The sequence below is a fragment of the Equus caballus genome, chromosome 20, assembly GCF_041296265.1.
Source record: "Equus caballus isolate H_3958 breed thoroughbred chromosome 20, TB-T2T, whole genome shotgun sequence".
Taxonomy (NCBI): Eukaryota; Metazoa; Chordata; class Mammalia; order Perissodactyla; family Equidae; genus Equus; species Equus caballus.
The window spans coordinates 13,063,717-13,083,222 of NC_091703.1; the positions used below are offsets into that span (position 1 = coordinate 13,063,717).

General features: G+C 43.3%; 1 protein-coding gene and 1 long non-coding RNA gene across 7 annotated transcripts in view; one reads left to right on the forward strand and one right to left on the reverse strand.

Annotated features, from left to right (window-relative positions):
* LOC138919354 (uncharacterized) overlaps window positions 1-19,506 on the forward strand; it is a 68,670-nt gene that overhangs the window by 29,057 nt on the left and 20,107 nt on the right. For 2 of the 3 annotated variants that reach the window (XR_011429505.1, XR_011429507.1), the window contains exon 3: window positions 19,106-19,233. The exons of the other annotated variant lie outside the window; for it this stretch is intronic. This is a non-coding gene — a long non-coding RNA (uncharacterized lncRNA). The remainder of the gene's footprint in view (window positions 1-19,105; window positions 19,234-19,506) is intronic. 3 annotated transcript variants of the gene reach the window in all.
* Window positions 1-19,506, reverse strand: part of ADTRP (androgen dependent TFPI regulating protein) — a 64,171-nt gene that overhangs the window by 6,383 nt on the left and 38,282 nt on the right. For all 4 annotated transcript variants that reach the window (XM_023624463.2, XM_023624462.2, XM_023624461.2 and 1 more), the window contains 2 exons: window positions 12,853-12,968; window positions 2,150-2,301 (listed from right to left, as the gene is read on the reverse strand). In XM_023624463.2, coding sequence (XP_023480231.1) covers window positions 2,150-2,301; window positions 12,853-12,968 — 268 coding nt within the window. The remainder of the gene's footprint in view (window positions 1-2,149; window positions 2,302-12,852; window positions 12,969-19,506) is intronic.

The following is a 19,506-nucleotide window of genomic DNA, read 5'->3' on the forward strand; positions in this document are numbered from 1 at the left end:
TTTACCCAATTTAAAAGTGTTCACTGCCACTGGAATTTTAAGTGACCTAATTTCTCTTTTAATTCTTTTTTTTTTTTTTTTGAGGAAGATTAGCCCTGAGCTAACATTTGCCACCAATCCTCCTCTTTTTGTTGAGGAAGACTGGCCCTGAGCTAACCTCTGTGCCCATCTTCCTCTACTTCATATGTGGGACGCCTACCACAACATGGCTTGACAAGCAGTGTGTAGGTCTGCACCCAGGATCCGAACCGGTGAACCCCGTGCCACCAAAGTGGAACGTGAAAACTTAACTGCTGCACCACCGGGTTGGCCCCCATCTCTTTTAATTCTTATTCAACCATTTGTAATAATGATCTGTTCAGAATATAGCACATTTATGATCCTATTCTGATTCTATATAGGACTTTTTACCCATTCTATTCTTAAGGAGCTAAAAATCTAGGGAGAGGACAGAGACATATAGCCACTTACAATAGTCTCCATCACTCACATGGACATTCATAGATGCATGATGTAATGAGGATCCACATGTTGGTGCCAGCCTGTTTGCTCATTGGGACCTAACTGTAGTGAAAAGTCGGATATAATACTCAGACAATGAAGCTTATTAGAAAGAGCTTTGTGTTGAAAACAGTGACCTCAATCATATTAAATATAGTGAAAAATTTGATTTTTAGTTCAATGGATGCTTAAAAATTGCTGTAGAGTAACAATTTAAAAATGAATCATTATTGAACTCAATGCAATTGATTTAAAAAGTTATTGTTCTCTAAGATCTGAGTAATCAAGTTTTTCTCTCCATTCCTTATATCTGCCAAATTTCAAGTGGATTAGTTTCTTTCTTTGTTTCTTTTTTATATAGATTTGGGGAAGGCATCAAAAATCTTTACCCAGAACTTCAAGGAGCCAAAACTAGTTAGAATTAGTTGTCAACACATCTGAAATGTCAACACATATTTTTTTCTGGATAATTTCCTGTGATTTAGAACACTGATTTGGGGAGCAATTTTTAGTATTCCATTTTTCAAGTGTTTGCTTTCAAGAAGGATATTGCCTTTGAGATTTTCTTAACCCATTAAATTCTCCAAGAGTAGAAAACATGTGAAAAAGCCAACTTGCATGCTTATTTTTCCAGGGTCTCAGTCTCGTCTCAGAAATACACACTCTTGTACTGAACCTTCTGAAACTGTCAGGTTTTTGCATACACAGGCTTATGTTTTCACACCAGTTCATAAATTGGGTGGAAGATGTCACTTCTGCCATTTCTATTTTGATAGAACAGAATGGCATGTGGGCGTGTGATGTGGGGGACTGTATGTGACTCTTGCCTTCCTTATATACAAAATCAGGGTAGAGTTCCCGTACTTCTCCTTGGAGAGGGAAAAATATCACGGGCCTGTTGCAACCTGACCTTTGTTAATTTTCCAACAAAATAATATTCTAGGGGTGGAGGAAGCAGGAGGAGAATAAAATCTTCCATTTTTAAATCGATTAAGTTAAAAGGATTTTTTTCTCATAAAGAAGCAACATGGTTCTACTCACCTATGATTAGAAAGCTTAGCTTACTGACATAACTCATATTGCCCAAGACCCTGTTTAAATGAGAATTCTGGCCTCAAGTACAGGATGTGATTTTTACCTGATAAATGTTTTACTAAAGGTTGAGAAGCAACCTAACAGGAGAGGAATGGGAAATCAACCGAAAGCACTGCCGAGGTTAGAAGAGCTAAGAAGGTCAGCTGGACCCACATCGTTCAAAAAGGAAACCTTGACATTTTGGCAGCTTGTGTCCCTCAAGCCCTCAGTTTTAGGGACGGAGATCCTGAGTCCATTTTTTCACGCTGGGGGTGGTGACACCTTGCTCTCTGGGTCCTGAGCTCTCTGAACAAGATGATTTTTAGCCTTAAAGTTAGAGGAGGTATAGTTTTGGGGAGGAGGGGTGATAATTTGATGGGGTCCTTCGGTAAAGTGCAAACTTCCTCTACGTTTTTCCTTTGCCTACTTTGGTAGGACCCATATGAGTCCTTTGGACAAAGGCATCAAGCCTCCCTGCCTTCTGCTTTGGACTAGTTTCTCCTTCTGTTTCCAGGAGGAATGGAGAGAGGGTAAGGAGGAAGTGTCTCTGTAAATAAAAGAGAAATAAACTGACCCCATTTCCAGTGGTTGAGCTTCTCTCCAAGTAAGTAGATGCCGATGATAAGGATGTAGCTGAGAGAGAAGAAAGCTGCTAGACCCACTGGGCTGAGTTTGGCAAACACAGGATACACCCACGTACCCGTCTCAGAGTAGATCCATAGAACCCTGCAGACAATGACAAGTCACAATGATTAGGAGAGCAAGGGAATAAAAGCTATTTCCAACTCAAGATCAATGGGGTTCTGAAGCCCAGGCAGATAAAAAGAAGCCATGGGGGACGTTTGTCAACAGCTGAGATGTTCCACAAACCTACAGAAGTGAGTCTTTTGTAGATAAACAGGCTTGATTCAAAGAGACATCCTGTTTCATGGGCTGGGCTTGGCTGTTTTACCCAATCCGTTAAAATTCAATGTTAGTGAAAGAATCTGGAAGAACATCGAATACGTCATTAGCCAAAGAAAGTGTGTAAGAACATGAATTATTCCTTTCCCTCAGAGATATGACCTGCTGAGACACTGAACCTGTTGATAAGGTGTCCATTTGCTAGCTCTCAGCCAGACAAGCGAGGTTAGCTTTTCTGAGCTAAGAGTCAGGTGTAGCTTTCCATTGGTTGGGGTATGGGGGGCAGAGATCAAGCATTATTGCTGCAATACAGTGCGCCTGGGTTTAATTGTTGGCCTGAGTTTAGTTCATGGATATAGCCATGGAGAGAGTGGAATGGATGGATTTACAGGAGGCTCAGATCTTGCTCATGTGAGGATAGAATATGTCATTTCTGTAAGCCAAGAAAAGGAAAAGAAATGCTAAGAGAGGAGCCACGATGTCTAAGTGAGGCCTAAAAATGCAGTTTGCTGGAAACCAACTGCGCTGGAAGATGCCAAAGTCTGAAATAACTTTTCAAATTAAATACGGGGAGGATGATGTATCAGCTACAGTTTATAACTGGTTAAGAGTGCAGAATGTGGAACCAGGCTTCTGTGATTCAAATCCTAGTTCTGCCGCCTATTAGCTATGTTGCCTTCAACGATTTATTCAACTTTTCTGTCCCCTTGCCCTCATGGACAAAGTGGATGTGCAAACAGTATGCACCTTAGAAGGCTATTGTAAAGATGAAGGGAGTTAACACGTGTACATTACATAGAACAGTGCCTGGCACATCATAATCATTTAATGGATTTAAAAGCTTCTCTCTTCTGAGGGATGGCACAGTGGGAGTCTTCTCACTGCTCATCTTTGCAACAACCTAGGATAGGCTAAGTTGTGCTTTAGAAACAACGTTCAAATTTGGATACTGCAGGCAGTCAAAAGAGTTCAGACGGAAGAATAAAATTCTGTGCTTAACTAAACTCTCAGAAACCCAAGTGTGATCTTGGTTGTTTCAAATATTTTATTTCAAGTTTGTCAAATACTTTGTGGAAGAGACAAGGGCTAATATCAGGGCCAGGACTAGGGTGAGGCAAAGGAGTCACCTACAGCATAAAATTTAAGGGGCCATCTCTGTGCATCAAAGGATACAATCAATAGAGTGAAAAGGCAACTTACGGAATGAGAAAAATATTTGCAAATCATATATCTGATAAGGGATTATTATCCAGAATATATAAAGAACTCCTAGAAGTCAACAACAAAAAACCAAACAACTCAATTAAAAACAGACAAAAGACTTGAATAGACATTTCCACAAAGAAGATATACAAATGGCCAAGAAACACATGAAAAGATACTCAATGTTACTAATCATTCGGGAAATGCAAATCAAAACTACAGTGAGATACCACTTCATACCCAATAGGATGGCTACTATCAAAAGACCCCAGAAAATATTGAGTGTTGGAGAGGATGTGGAGAAATTGAAACACTTGTGCACTGGTGGTGGGAAAGTAAAATGGTATAACTGATATGGAAAATAATATGGCAGTTCTTTGAAAAATTAAACATAGAATTACTATATGATCCAGCAATTTCACTTCTGGATATACACCCAAAGGAATTGAAAATAAAGACTCAAGGAGATATTTGTACACCATGTTTATAGTAGCATTATTCACAAGAGCTAAAACATGGAAGCAACTAGAGTGTCCCTTTACAGATGAGGGGATAAATAAAATGTGGTATATACATGCAACAGAATATTATTCAGTCTTAAAAAGGAAGGAAATTCTGACACATGTTATAACATGAATGAACCTTGAGGATATTATGCTAAGTGAAAGAAGCCAGTCACAAAAGGACAAATATTATATGATTCCACTTATATGGGGTACCTAGAGTCACCAAATTCATAAAGACACAAAGTAGATTTGTGGTTGCCAGGGGTTAGGGGAGGGGAGAATGGGAAGTTACCGTTTAAGGGGGACAGACTTACAGTTTGAGAAGAAAACAGTTCTGGAGATGAATAGTGGTGATGGCTGCACAAAAATGTGAATGTACTTAATGCCGATGAACTATATATTTAAAAATGGAGGCACCACTCTTAGCTTTGCAAGTATGGAGTTTGCACTTGGTCTCTAGTCCTGACCACACCAGTATTACTCTGCTCTCCCAAACTTGTCTAGATGCGCCTTTTATGTAATCAAATTTTACTAGATTGAAACAAATAATAAGAATTATCATTATTACTAATATTGGAATTACGTGGATGTGCATCCCATGGATGCATTTTAGAAAGACACCCACAGCACTTCTTTCCTGCATGGCTGCTTCTCATGACAGGACAGAGAAGGTGTAAGGGACAGAAGGTAAATATCCCCAAGGAGCTAGGGCTAGGAGTTTGGGGTCAGAGAGGAGATCTGGATATACTTCAGGTGGGTTGCATTAGTTAGTTCAATTTGTTTACCTTATATACTCGAAATTAGGGCTTCCTAGTTCCCATGCACATTTATATAAGATAGTCTACAAATAAGGACATGCTCCTAGAGGCCTGGAAAGTTTCGGTTTATTTACTTCATTTTTGTTTCCTTCAGCATAAGGTTTGTAAAGGAAAGTTCCAGAGGTAAGCTAATGAAGTCTGTACTTTCACAGAGAAAGTGCAAAGGAAGTTATAGGTGTGTTGAACGGACAATGGGAAAAGCAATGAAAATACAAATGGAGTGTTTGGCAAGATTGTAGTCATTTAATGAAGGGCGGTCAGCAGAGAGGCCTGAGTGAGGAGATAGTCACACTCAGCTGGTATCACTTCTTTGTGGCTTGCCTGAATATGTGTTAACGGGAAAGACAGAGAGAAAAGGAGGAGGAGGAGGAGAGGGAGGGAAGGGGGGAGGAAAGAAGTCAGCATGTTGGAAACGGAATTTGTTTCTCTCCTGTATCTCAGTCAATGTCAGCTCTTCACTCTCCCTGGCCCCCATGAAATCATATCTCAATGCTTCTCCACTGCCTCATTTCATGATCTCAGGCCGGGCTCCTTCACCTCATCTGGGTTTCTGTAATTGTCTACTCACCGGGCTTTCTTGCTCCCTTCAATCCACTTTGCATACCACAGGCCACCAGTAATCCGATGACCTTTCTAAAAGAGAAATGTGTCCATGGTGTTCCTGTGCTTGCAGTGGACCCCTGTTGCTTTAGGAAAATAGCCAAGCTCCTTCACCAGCCTGCCTGGCCTTGCCCTGCCCACCCGTCCACCCATCCACCCTCCGATCTGCCATCTGTCCATACTGGACCCCTTTCTGTTTCTTCAATGAACCAAGCTCAGTAGCTTCCGGGCCTTCATCCATGCTCTTGTCTCTGCTTGGAACCTCTGACCTTTTTGCTTCCTAGGATATACTTGCTCTGGGCCTGGGTCAATTTTGCTCATGCTCGAGTTTCAGCTTCAAAGTCAATTTCTCTAGAAAAGATTTTTCTGAACATCCTTCAACCCCCATTCAGTAAGGTTCTTATGCCCTGCGCTTCCCCTACCAGGAACTAACACCCCTGTTACTTATTTGATTGTCTTTCTAACTAGCCTGGAAGCTCAATAGGACCGGGGACTGTACCTGTCATGCACATCCATTTTCCAAGTGCCAGTACACAGCAAGTTGTTCCTATTTTTAAATTAATGGCTGTTTGGGGTGGCTCTACCAGCCCCATGGTTCCCCTTAACTGCTGCTCACGGCAGTTGCTGTGGACAGTGCTCAGCTGCCTGACCCACCGAGAGCACCACAGCCTCTGAACACTGGGAAATGGACCCAGCAGCTTTCCCAATTTTGCTTACTCTGATGCTCACTTTATTAGTACTGGAAGAAGCCGATGATTCTCACCTTCAGTTCAGAGATCAATATTCTATGTCCTTCTGGAGCTGTCTGCTGTGTGAATCTATGTGAGTCAGGCTGGGCAGGCACAAATTGATACCAAAAAGTAATCTTTTATAGTCTCCTCATCCTAAATCTTGCAGCGTCAAATGACTATCATGAAATTTGTGTTTTCTACGTCTTATCAGTAGGAAGTCTGTGGGTTAGAGATTAGTAGATAACTGGGGGTTTTCTGGGCTCTAGGCATATAATTATTAGTGTTAACCCTTGTGTCTGACCTTTCTGACCCATCAGAATAACTCAAATAAAAGGAGTGAAAAAAATCTGTGACACTAGAGCGTTAGACAAATAGTTTACGTGGACGTTGAAAATATTGGCAATAATGAGAATTGTTGGGGTGGCAAGCTCTTCATGGATTAAAAACTGTTGCCCACACCTCCCTGGAACCCCCACTCCTGGCTCGAAGCTTCCTCCTCCCTTCAAGGACCAGGGTGTTCTTGTACATTCCTGGTTTTCTGCCGTCTGATCATTCTTCGCTACTTTGCTGTCCCCTTCCCCCTCCTGTCCCTTAGATGAGGGCGTTTCCCCAGCATTCACGCTCCACTTCTCCCCTCTCCCCTCTCTCTCTCTCCAGCGTCTCCTCCCACCCGGAGGGTTCGCTCCCTGGATCTCCACAGCCCCTCTTCTCTTGAGAAGGCCCAGTCTGACTTCCAAACGAAAGTTCCTGTAAGCAGAGGTTCTCCACCTTGGCTGAAAATTAGAACTGCCTAGGGGGGTCTGTAAAAATGCAATGCCCAGGGCACATCCTAAACCAATTAAACCCGGATCTTTTGGAATGGGACCCAGATGGGGATTTAAACTGACTTTTTTACTTATATCCCAAACTATTTCTTTCCTAACTTCTCTACATCTATTATTGGAATCACTGTCTTCCCAGTCTACCAGCTGAAAATTCTTAGAATTATCCTTGATTTTTTCCCTTTCATTCGTCCTCTAGGTGCCAATTAATCCAAAAGACCTGTTCTGTTACCTCAACAACGTGTCTCAGGCATGCCCGTCATTCCTGATTGTCCAGCTGTATCCTTCTTCACTCTCTTATTCCTAATTTCTCTAACAGGCGTATTGGTTGAATAGGAGCTGAGGTCGGATAGGAAGGAGGGGAAGTATAGGTCACATATCCTCTCCTGGTCCACCACCTCCACCCCTCTTCACTTTGCACCCTGGCTGGCCTAGACCCAAAAGGTGGAGTTGGGTAGCATCTTTATATTTATTTTTGCATATAAATTTACATGAGGACTAAAGAGTCCTTCTGTGGAATATGGCGTTGGGATTCTGATCCCCGCTAAGATTCAAGCTTAGAAAACTATGGTGCATCTAGAGGGTCCCAGATAAAGATCCTATTTCAGGAAAAAGTAACACAGGCTCTGGGAAGGAATTCATCCCAATGCACAAGTGGGAGTAGGAGGGGATTGCTGATGCTGGGTTTGGCAAGGTGGCTGGTCCTGGAACTCAGCTTAGTCCAGCCCACTGGCAGTTATTAATGTATTCTGGAGTAAGATATCCATGTGTCTCAGTGTATATGTGTAAATGGGTGCACGAATTTCAAGGATGGTTACACCTGGAGACCCAGGCAGTTTTGCTGTGGGACCTCACCTGAGCACAGTATAGAAGAAAGGGATCCTCTCTCTTGCCTCATAGGAACTGTTATTGAGAAGTGACTTTATCAAATATCTCCTCCAAGGCTGGATTATAGCTGCATGTGTGTGCGATGCTTGCACTTGGCATGCAATATCTTATACATTAGCAGAGACACCTATGGTGTCAGCAGATTTCTAGTCTACCAAGAGCAGGGTAGTGGTGCACTCCAGGCCAGCTGGGGCTGTTGCAGTAGCCAGTGACACCGTTCTACTTCTACCCACATAGGGTAGAACATTGGCAGTGTTGGCATTGTCAGCAGTGGGGGTGGCATCCTAACCTTTAAGAAGCCAGGTGGAGGTGTTAGGCCCAGGAGGCTGGGTATGGTGGCTTTACAATCTGTGTGGGTGAGCAATGCTCAGGACAGTGTACAACATGGGCAAGTGTGAGCGCTCACTGGATCATTAGAACTCCTTAGAGATGGAGGTCTTGGAGGACTGGACCCCCTGCAGCCAGGTAGAGGGGTGCTCCAAGCACCCGGATGTGGGATGACGCTGGAACTATGAAATAACCATGGAAGAAGAAGAAGACATTGTGATTAAACTAGATGACTTAAGAATATCCTGGCTAATTTTTATTTGTATATTGTTTTATTATGTTTTGCTTCCCATGTCTTGCCATTCCAATCCATTTTAAGCACAGTTATAAAGACAGGCTACGTAAAGCACAATTCTCTAGCCAAGTTACTAATACTTCTCAATTCCTGGCTCCACGTCATAGAAACAAACAATAGCAACAACCAAATCTCACTGTCTATACTCTGTCTAGCCTCCTCAGCCTTCCATCTGCAAGCCTCTGTGAGAGGGTAGTCCAGGTGACTTCCCATTAGTCTCCTTCCCTAATAGATCCAGGTAAGCAAATTGCTGACTGTTGCTCTAATGTGTTCTGGGCTCCCTTGGCCTTGGGACTGTGCTCTGTTGTTCACTTTCTTGCATTTTTTACTTCCCCAATCCAGCCAGTCCTTCAGGGCCCACATCTAACACACACCTTTCATGAAGCCTTTCCCACACTGCCCAGTTAGACGTAATCGCTTCCTCCTCTCCGTTCCTGTAGCTCCTTATGTTCTTTGTGACATTTTATCACTTTCCATCTTGTGCTCTTATAATTTGTATGCATGGCTCATCTCCACTTATTAAGTGCAAACCCCCTACAGGCTGGGGCTTGGCTTTATATAACTTTGCTTTTCCCAGCAGGCCCAGCCCGGGGTTAGGGGAAATATTTGTTCAATAAAAGAATGAATAAAAGCCAGAAGAAGGAACTTTCTATTTTCCTGCTCCTCACCACTGCCTCAGAGAGAGCTAGGTGAGGTGTTTTGGGGTGAGAGAGAGGCGAGGAGTAAGCGAGCTACCATATTTATAGGTGACTAATGCTTTCCAAAGGAAATGAAAGATTTGCAGTTGTTACTACTTCGCAAATCTTTATTTTCCCACTTAGGGGCCAGCCCTCCAATTTTGCAATCTGAAAAATAATGAAAAGCCAGTGCCACATGTGAGGCAGTCCCCATGGTCTTGATGGCTATTTTTAGGTCATTGTAATGTGGTTTCAGCTGTGAAATGCTTCTCCAGCTCAGTTATGGCTGTTTTTCCGACTCATGTTTGTTTCTCATGCTCTCTTTGGCCCGGGCCCATGTTCTTTACTGCTCTGTCGTTTCCCTATTTGACCATCCAAACTGGCACATCTAAGAGCTAACCCATAGCCACTTCCCTCAAATGTCTCCATGGATAGCCACAGTTTGTAGAACTTGTTGATGGCCATCTGTGGCCGTATCCACAGTCTGTGGAACTAGTTGATGGCCATCTGTGGCCATGCAGGCCCATGGCCCCCAGATCATTGTGTAAGGGTGGAGACAGCAGGCAGCAAAGAGTCTTGGCTCCCTAACCAGGACACCAACAGAGGTAGGGGAGTTCCGGTCGGTGAAACAGCATAAAATGCCCTCATACAGGTGTATTTGCTTCATTCTAGCAAAAATGAGGCCTGATGGACCCCATGCTGATTTAGTCATTCATTAATGATAAGGCGGTTCAAATTCCAAACCACTTCAGCTCGCCATGGGGGTCTGCACAGTCACATTCTGGCTGGGAGCAGATCCCCTTCCCTTCCCTCCACTTGCTCCATTACAGAACTTGGAACAACAACATCTTGAAAGCTTTTAGATTGTAGAGACTGGGTTAAGCTTTTTTTGCATGCCCACCCCTCCAGCATTTAGCAAAAAGTATTTTGCACATACAGGGAGTTGAACTAATACCGGCCATATGAATAAGATGGAAAGAAAATAAGATTTGCAAATAGGAAACCTGGGTTTTAGTGCCAGCTTTGATTTTCCCAGCCATATGACCTTGGGCATGTCATTTAACTCACTGAGCCTTCAGGGCTCCAATGCTGGATGATCTCCAAGTCGCCTTCCACCACCTGCCCCTCTGATTCTGTCTGCATTCTGATTGATACTGTCATCAGTTGGTTAACATCAGTTCTCCTGAATTACCACAAATGCCACCAACTTCATCTCCCTGTCTCATTCCTCTTTAATTTCCACACTTCAGCCAGAATCAGCTGTCTAATCACCTTTCTTATGTAAGCCACATCATTCACTTCTCTGCTTAAAACTTTTCCGCCGAAAAGCCCTCAGTTTAAAAGTCGAAACTCACTGATGTGAATCCATGATCTAGCTTTTCCCTGTCCTTCAATTCAGTCACACTCTCAGCTCCTCCAGCTCTTCGCAGATGCTGTTCCCTCTGCCCAAAGGTCTTTTCCATGTCTCTTTCGAGTTATTCCTACTCATTCTTTGGGTCTCAGCTTAGACATCACTTCCCTTAAGAAGCCAGCCTTCAACATCCCTCCCGGGAACCCAGAGCACCCTATGCTCATAGTCACATCACCCTGTCTTCTCTTGTTTTGTAACTTTCCCCTCTCCCAGACAGTCCCTAAAGGCAGCATGATGACTTGTATATCACTGTATCTTTGCACAGTGCCTGGCACTGAGGAATAATTGAACGAAGATATGATGCACCACACCTGACCCGCATCTTGTCACACCTCCTTTTCCCCAGCCCCCAATCCCTGCATTGTTGGAACACATGCCCCGGCACTGACAAGCCAAGCCCTCTTGACGACTCCTTCTCGTCTTTACAGCAACTACAATTTCCCCCCAAAATGCCAGTGGCCTTAGGTGCTATTTTACCCTCTAGGTCTCAGAGGAGGAAAAGAGTGAGGGTCAGATACGAGGATTGATGATCAACTTCCAAGTCCTCAGGCAGAAAAGGTTAATATGTCAAGAGCCCTATCTTATATATGAACTCCAAAAGTTACTCTTGGCAAGAAAAGGTAAATCAGATTAAAGTCCACCAAAAAAACAGAGTATGGAAATTCATGTGCGTAATCACCCAAATACCACCCTGCCTGTCCTCAACACATACACCAGAAAGAAATATCTTTATGGATACATACTGTTACCCATCCCGGGTCCCAGGTATCCTATCTTTAGGGATTTGTTTCTTTGGGTTGAGCCAGAAATGGTAAATACATGGGATATATCCTGCCGCTCCCCATTCTCATGCTATTGGCAGATATTGCTAAATGATAACACAGCTCTTTTTTTGCCAGGATCCTTCTCAACACAGTGCTCCAGACATCAACTACCAATAGGTCCCCGACTTAAGCCTTATTCTCTAAAGGGTCCTTTGTTAAACTGCAAAGACCTTAGGCTGAAGAGGATAGATCACTGAAGCTTGGGGTAGATTTATCAAGCAAGTGCTTTCTTCAAGACAGGAGAAACAAAAAAGACTTTGGACCCTCAGGAAAGGAGGGATGCAGAAGGGTGGGAGGAGCAGACTCTACAAAAGGGAAGGAAAGGTGAGGGAGGAACCATCGTCTGAGTTCTGGACACAAAGGTTACTCAATCTTAGACAAAGGCTGCTAGGCATCCCTGTGGGATGTGTTCTCTTGCTGGCTTCCGTCTCTGACAGAGCACTATGCTGAATTAAACTCCCCCAAAGGGAGCTTACCCAGATGTCAGGTAGGAACAGTTTACGTGAGTCTAGACTAGAGAAGAAACATCATGATTAGCTTCCAATCTTCAGGATTGATGTTTGGCATGCCCCTTTCAGTAACGCAAAAGCAGGGGTGTAGATGAGAAGGCTATAGAATGCAAAGGGGGTTTTCCAGTCACTGGGTGATAGGCTAAGCACTTTCTCTTGATTACAGACCATTGGGCAGCATTTCTGAGAATTAGTGTTGCCAGGTGGTTGAATGACGAAACCTAGGCCAGCTACTTAAATTATCTCCCATGCCTCCAGCTCGGCTGTTCTGCAGGCCCCTAGGCAATTGCCCAAATGCCCGCCAGGAGCTCTAGTGCCAGATGTTGATGCAAATAAGCCCATAATGATACAGGCAACAGGAATGGACCAAACCTAGTATGCTCAATCTGTCAAATGCCTTTTTGGATGAAATATATTTAGATGCTTCGGGTCATTCAGCCATTCAAACATTTTAATTGCAAATGGAACCAAAGATCAACATTTTCCTGGGGAAAATAACATGTGTAGCTTTGCAATGACTAAGTCTTCATGAGATGGAGAGGAACTCGTGACCAGCATGCATACCTGTGTATTCTTGTGTGTATGATGTTTCCATGAGTATCAAAATCAAACAATAAAAGAATTCTTATCTGGAAATTTAAAGATGGTTAAATCCCCAATAACCCAAGATAAAGACACTCTAACAGAACAGAACACATCTTCTGTAATATCCTTTAGAGTCTTGAATGACAGGTCTAAGTTGATTTTCTCTACTCAATTCTTACCTGCCCATGTATGCAAAGCTGGCAACAGTCAACACGGTGAGTCCTGTCTTCTTTGATGGATAGCGATGTGGCCTGAGGATGACTTCGGCCAATGAGATGGGCAATATGGATGTATGCTGTAGGAGAAAAAGTGACAAATCATAACGTCAGGGTGCCCTGGCTGCCTACAGTGCCCCTAATTCTCTCTCCCCCTCCAATCCACCTTCTTATACAACTTCCAGATGAAACTTTCCAAAACTTGGCTTAGATCATGCTCCTTAGTTGCCCAAGGAGCTGCAGTGGCTCCCTATTGCCGAACATACTGGTCCAAACTTCTTTGTCTGGCTGCCAAGGCTCTTGCAATGTGCTGCCATCCTCTCTGGTCCTGCTTATTGCCCACTGCTCCCCTCCCCTAACACACACACACATACACACACATGCACACTGTACACACCCTCACTCAGACACACACTACTCCACTAGAACAAGACTGTTTCCTTCATTCTCCTTTGTGCTCAGTGTGCTTGCTCCCACCCTCATGCTTTTGTTCATGCCTCAACTCTCTATGCGGCATGTGTCTTCTCTCCCTCTATTCATGTCGTCCATGGTCTTCATAGCCAACACAATCTTCCATGATTCTGTCTCTGAATTTTCCTCTTGCTAATTTCTCTCACTCAATTCTACTGCATTTATCTTCTGTGCCATGTAGTCTAGCACTTACGATGTGTGTTCCTAAGCTCAGGGGAGCCAGACAACACATCATAGCCTGTCTCTGCATTCCCCATTGCACTTGGCACCGCGTAACTGTCCTGTGAGCGGGTGGTAGGTGCTGTGGGGTATGTGTGAGCCTCCTCTTGAAACCCTCCAGGACCCCCCTTTCCTTCCCTGGTTCACCCTTCCTTCAGAACCATCTGTCTTCTCACATCTTTCAAACCCTTAACACCAGATTATTTTAAGTGACATAATCAAGGATATATGCCTTTCAGAATAGTGGTGTTTTCAGGTGCAGGGGTACTGAGGTCTACACCTCTCTTGGTTATGGGAACTGACCTGGGAAAGGTGACTTGAGTCTGTGTACAATGTTCTCTCATTTATTAAGTACGTTTATTAAGCCCCTCTGCCATACTCTGCACTTATTGGTAATTTCTAATAGGGTCCATGTTTTATATTTTCTACATTTACAGCTATCACTTCTCTTTCATCCCTGCTCCCCAATTTCCTTGGCTCCTGGCAGCCTCTTGCACCCATAGCCCCCACCTGTGAGCTCCATCCCATCTCATTCCTGAGACCAAAGGCAGCTGTGTCAGCTCCGCAACTACAGTAGTCATTGGGCTCAGGAATGTCCCAGTGCCCGGGTCGCCATGCTCCCGTGCCCAGCTATGCTGCTGGAGCCTGGGTGCTGGTTCTGGGTGGCCTTTGGGGTCAGTCATGTCAGTCTTGTGCTCAGAGGCATCCCCGGGAGGCGGTAGCTTCCTCCCATCCTACCTGAGCTAGCTGGGTACAGTCAGGCGATTAAGACCTCAGATGACAAGAAACGTGACAAACTTTTGGGGGGCAGGGGTAGGAGGAGAAGGAACAAGTCTTAAGTTTAGGGCATTACGGGGCAGAGAGGGCCTCCTGGGGCCCTGTCTAGGCTGCAGGTGGGTGGCACGGAGCAATTAGGCCTCTTAAAGGCCCCAGGTACCCACATTTTAGTAGCAATGCCTAGAAGAACAGCATTCTGGACAAACCATAGCTTTTATACACTTTGTCCAAGGTTGGTCCTGAACATAGTGACTGGTTGGATATGCAAATGGAGAAATTTCTAGGCCTACTTTCATGCCCTCCTCTTTCTTTGGTATGACACTGGCTACAGTTTCGGCGTCTCTCCCTGCAATAAAAGAGCATGGTGCTTAAGGGCACACACTTTCAAATCTGACCCTGGACTTCAGTTTCCTGAGTCATGAAATGGGACAACAAATAGCACACAAGTCATGGAGGTGCTGCTCTGAGGACTGGGATAAGTACACGTAAAGGGCTCAGTCCTTGACCCATGAGAGTGTCCAGTGAGCATTAGCTGTGACTATCACTATTATCATTGTGATTGCCGTCCTTCATCTCACTGGTGGCCCAATGTGAAGAGGTGTGAGGCAAAATTCTGGGATGTCCACAGCACCAAGTGCTCAGATGCACCCTGACCTGTGGCCTGTAGGAGGCTGTGGCATGCAAGCAGCTGGAGTGTGGTAGCAGAGCTGTCCCCGTGGCCACCCGTGGCTCCCTCCCCAGCCCACAGCTGGTGCCTATGCTCTCAGCCATGGCTGCCTCAGGGCCCTGGCAAAGCTCCGTGACTGACGTTGACGCTCTTTTCACCCAGAGACCACCTCAGGAGGCCAGAGATGGGGCTGTCTACCCAGCAAAGCCGCCTGCCTCTCCACTTGCCTTCACTCTGCCATAGCCAGGAAGATCCAACTTCTATTAGGAACCATTAACAGTCCCATTATACTGGCCATTGATCTGACAGATTTTATTAACCCTGCTCACAGTCAGCAGCTTCTGTTCTCTACATTAATGATCACTTGGAACAGAATTCCTGTGGAATAATGTAGTGTGTTTGCATTAGGAGCAAATGAGTTCACAGTGATTAATGCTTTTACAACAAATAACTCAGGAATGCATGACTGGTCACCTCTTCTAGGAGTCTGCCCTTTGCAAGTGACATTCATTGGATTTCCAAATGAATTCTCCCTGATGGCTTCTGGGAAGTTTACTTCAGTGATGTCATTAGTGACGGGCCACGTACTGTGGCTTAATACAAGCTAAAAGGTCTTCAAAAGAATCACATTTTTTGGTGAGGGCTGGGGGTAGGAATGAGGAAAGGAGGAAGACCACATTCTGTGAGCTTTCTAAATACTGAGCTACTGTGAAGAGCCAAGCGTGGCGCAGTAAACCGCCTGGTATTTCAAACAAACTGAGATTTCACCTCATGTTGGTATAAGTTACATAACCTTTGTCAGGCAGTGCATATTTTTTTCTTTAAAAAAAAGGAAAAAAAAATCAGTACGAGTAAAATCAAATATGCTTTCTGCTTCCAAAAAATCTAATAATTAGGCTGGGATTGACACAAATTAGAATGCTGCCAAAAATTACTGAAAACAGTGACTCATTCTGTATTTCAATTAACAGTTTCTCAGTTTCCCTTATAAACAGGGAAGCTGACAAAAATTAATTATGTCAGAGGGGGTAAAATATTTGCTTCCTTAGTAAACAAAACATCGTGGGCCGAAACAATAGTAGCTGTAAAGAGAGGGGATGCAATCAAGCTATCTTTCCTTGTCAATGAAGCCATCATTTTGGTAGATTTTCCTTCAAATATGTCAGTCCAAAAGCATTGGTTAAAAGGATAGTGTTGTTCTTTTCCCATCCTTTTCTGCTAAATTACATCTTTTCTTCCCGTCCTTGGTGTGACGCCTATTTCCATCTGAAAATTTTGGAGACAGAATTATAAGCATGAGATATTGATTTAAGTATTAGCAGAATAATTGCACTTTAGATTCCCTGGTTGAAAAATAGGCTTGTAGATAAGTACTAAAATTTACCAGCCCGTGGAGCATTCTTACAAGGTTACATGAGTGGCAACACGGGAGATAATGAGAACTTATTTTTACTCACCTCATGCTAGTAGATGAGTAGCTGTTATCAACAGCTTCCCTGTGTATGAGGTTAAACTCACAAGGGACGCATTTGCCTGACTCTTGCAAAAGAGGGAAGCCTTCATCCCTGAGGTAATATGGAGCTGACAGTTCTTCATCATTGTCATGGGAGAGCCAAAGACTGAATCCATAAAGCTAGGATGGTCATGCTCTTACTTCCAAGATTCTTGGGGGGCTAAGGGCACTGCATTTCTTCCAGTGAAAGAAGTTCAGGGAGCCTCCACATTTTAAAAATCAGATAATAACATTTTAAAATGTGATCTTTGCCTCTTTCTTTTATTTCATTTCCTTGTTGGACTAGCTCTTGTGTGGAGTTGGATTGACCAAGATAAACAAGCCAGCTTCTACCTTCTCTGACTGGTCTTTGAGAGACATTCTCCTGCATATGTTGTTACTAATTAACGAGCTCACACAATACTCCCCACTTCGTGTTTGCCTCAGTCTTCTCCTCTCTTCTTCTGCTCAGGCAACACTTGGATCTAAGAATTAATTCCTTACATTGGCTTTTCCCAAACTGAGGTCTTTTCCCCCAAGTCTCTAGATAATGTCTTTGGTCTGTTCGTGGTGCTAATGGATAGATATTTTAAATGAAGTTTTATTGCACTGACAAGATCTCATTTCTGGGTACATTAAGGAGGATATTTTTGTTTACTATATATCATATATATTACTTTTTAAATTATTTTAAAAAATGGAAGCCTTCACAAAATCTCCTCATGGGCAAACACACGGTCAAAACATCAATTAAAACTTAAGCATAAATACAACAGATGTGAAAATAGAGGCAAAACAACCCTAATAGAGTGCCATTATACCCAGGCTTGTTATTACACTGCTGGATCATGTTCCTTAAGATTAAAAACTACATGCAGTAAAAACACGCAGTAATAGTTGTTTTGTAAATCCTAGTAAAGCAATCTCTGGTTTTGATAATACCATCCATTTGCCAGCTAAAAGCTTTTCCCTCGCTCTTCCCCACCTTCCCCGACTGCCATTTCTGTCTCTAACTCCTACAGGTTAGGACCATGGTGATGGTCTTTCTGGGAATATTTTGTATCCAAAAGCAGAGACCATCTGTTTTCTCTGTGGCCCCTAAGTTGTTAAAAGTGCAATTTTGCATTAAGTCAATCTGATACATGGAAATCCAGAAATGTAGACAGAGGTTATATTGCTCATATCTCTAGGCGACAAAATTTTTTTTTTTTAAATGCTTCCACCTACACTACCTGCAGGAGCCTTTTCAGTCTTAAATACTAGAGTTTAGGAGATAATTGGATTTGTAAAAATTCCCTTTTCCACTTTCTAGGAACTCAAGTGCACATGCTAGTCACCACTGTAATTAAAGAGTCAACGTTCAAATGCCTGGGGAGGAGGAATTGGAAAGATAAACCACCTCCAGAAAGAGCCACAGGCTTCTCTTTGATCTCCACTCTCTACCTAGGTGGGCTCACACAGCCCAGCCTGGTAAAAATTCAGAAAACAGAAGTGAAAAACCAATAGTCTTATTTACTGTGCAAGAGTAGTAATGTTTGCAATTTACTCTAAAATGCACCAAAAACAAGATGAGTTGATGGAAGGATAGATGCATAGATTTGTGATAAAGCAAATACAGTAAGCTGTTAATAATAGATTTAAGTAGGGGGTGATACAGGTGTTCACTGCAAGCTCTCTCAACTGTGCTTTATGTTTGAAAATTTTCATAACAAAATGTTGGGAGAAATGTGAATCGTCTTTACTGACCTGGAAAGAGAAACGAACGCTCCACCGGGCCGAGGAAGAAAAGCATGCCATTATGTATGAACTCAGATGTGAATGGAACAGGTGGTTAAATGATAACTTTCTGAATCTTCTAAGGAGAGTTTCTAAGTGATTTCTTACTTATTACACTGTTGTCCTTTGGATTTATATATAGTTTGCCAAAGTTTCAAAGCAGCATTCTTCTACTACGAAGCTAGTTGGCTTTGACAGCATCTAGCCTGGTGAAGAAGTGGCCATTTAGATTCTATCCAATTAAGGAAAAGACAAAAGAAAGATCTGGTATCTTAGGACCCTACAATCAAGAATAGATCTGCCTCTTCCTGCTCCCCTCCCCTCTCTCTGCACCCCTCCAAAGCACCCCAATCCCCTCCTCTAATTTAACTCCCTCTGGCAATAATAACACCCTAGACATCTGCTGTCATCACTGATTCACTCCTTTCCTTCTCATATCCAAACTTGATTCACTTTGCCCCTCAAATGCTTCCCATAGCTGCCTATTCTTTTATCTTCCCCAGCATCACCTCCCCAGCTTTCCTCTATTTTGGTACATACTCAACATTGCAATTAGACCAACCTTCCCAAAACAAGCTTCATGTTGATACTTTCTGCTCGGAAGCCTTCTGAGGCTCCCTGTTGCCTTGGCCCACTGTCTAAACTCGTTCCCTAATCTCATGTCTCTCATTACCCACAGTATCTCAATAGGCTCCCTCCCTTCAACTCAAATCTGTCTCCTCATTAGCTTCGTGTTTCATTCAGTTCCCTTCCTGAGAATTCCTCCTTTTGTTCATTTACTTAATTCTTTTCCTTAATTCTTCCCTCCCAACCAGCTCCACACACTTTTGAGAGGCCTTACAACCAAAAGCACACAGACTAACATGAGAAGATATAAAAGAAAATCAGGACCCAGAAGAACACCGAAACGTGAATACGCCAACCAGAGGCTTGCTGGGCTGCTGTGAGTGAAATTCAAATTTAGCAATACCTTTCCAGACAGCCAAAGTGAAAAGAGAGAGATGGAATGTACACGGTTCCTTTCTTTTTTTTTTTAAGGGGAAATTGTTTTCCCGTGAGTAATTAGGCCTCAAAGAAATTTCTACCATCGCATCTCATTTAGGGAGCACTAAGCAACAGTAGGCAGTGCTCTCAACAGTGTGCCCAGAGCAAAACAGTTCAGAGATCCAGGTTCCATAGGCTGATAGAATCTGAAAGCAAAACAATACAACTATAG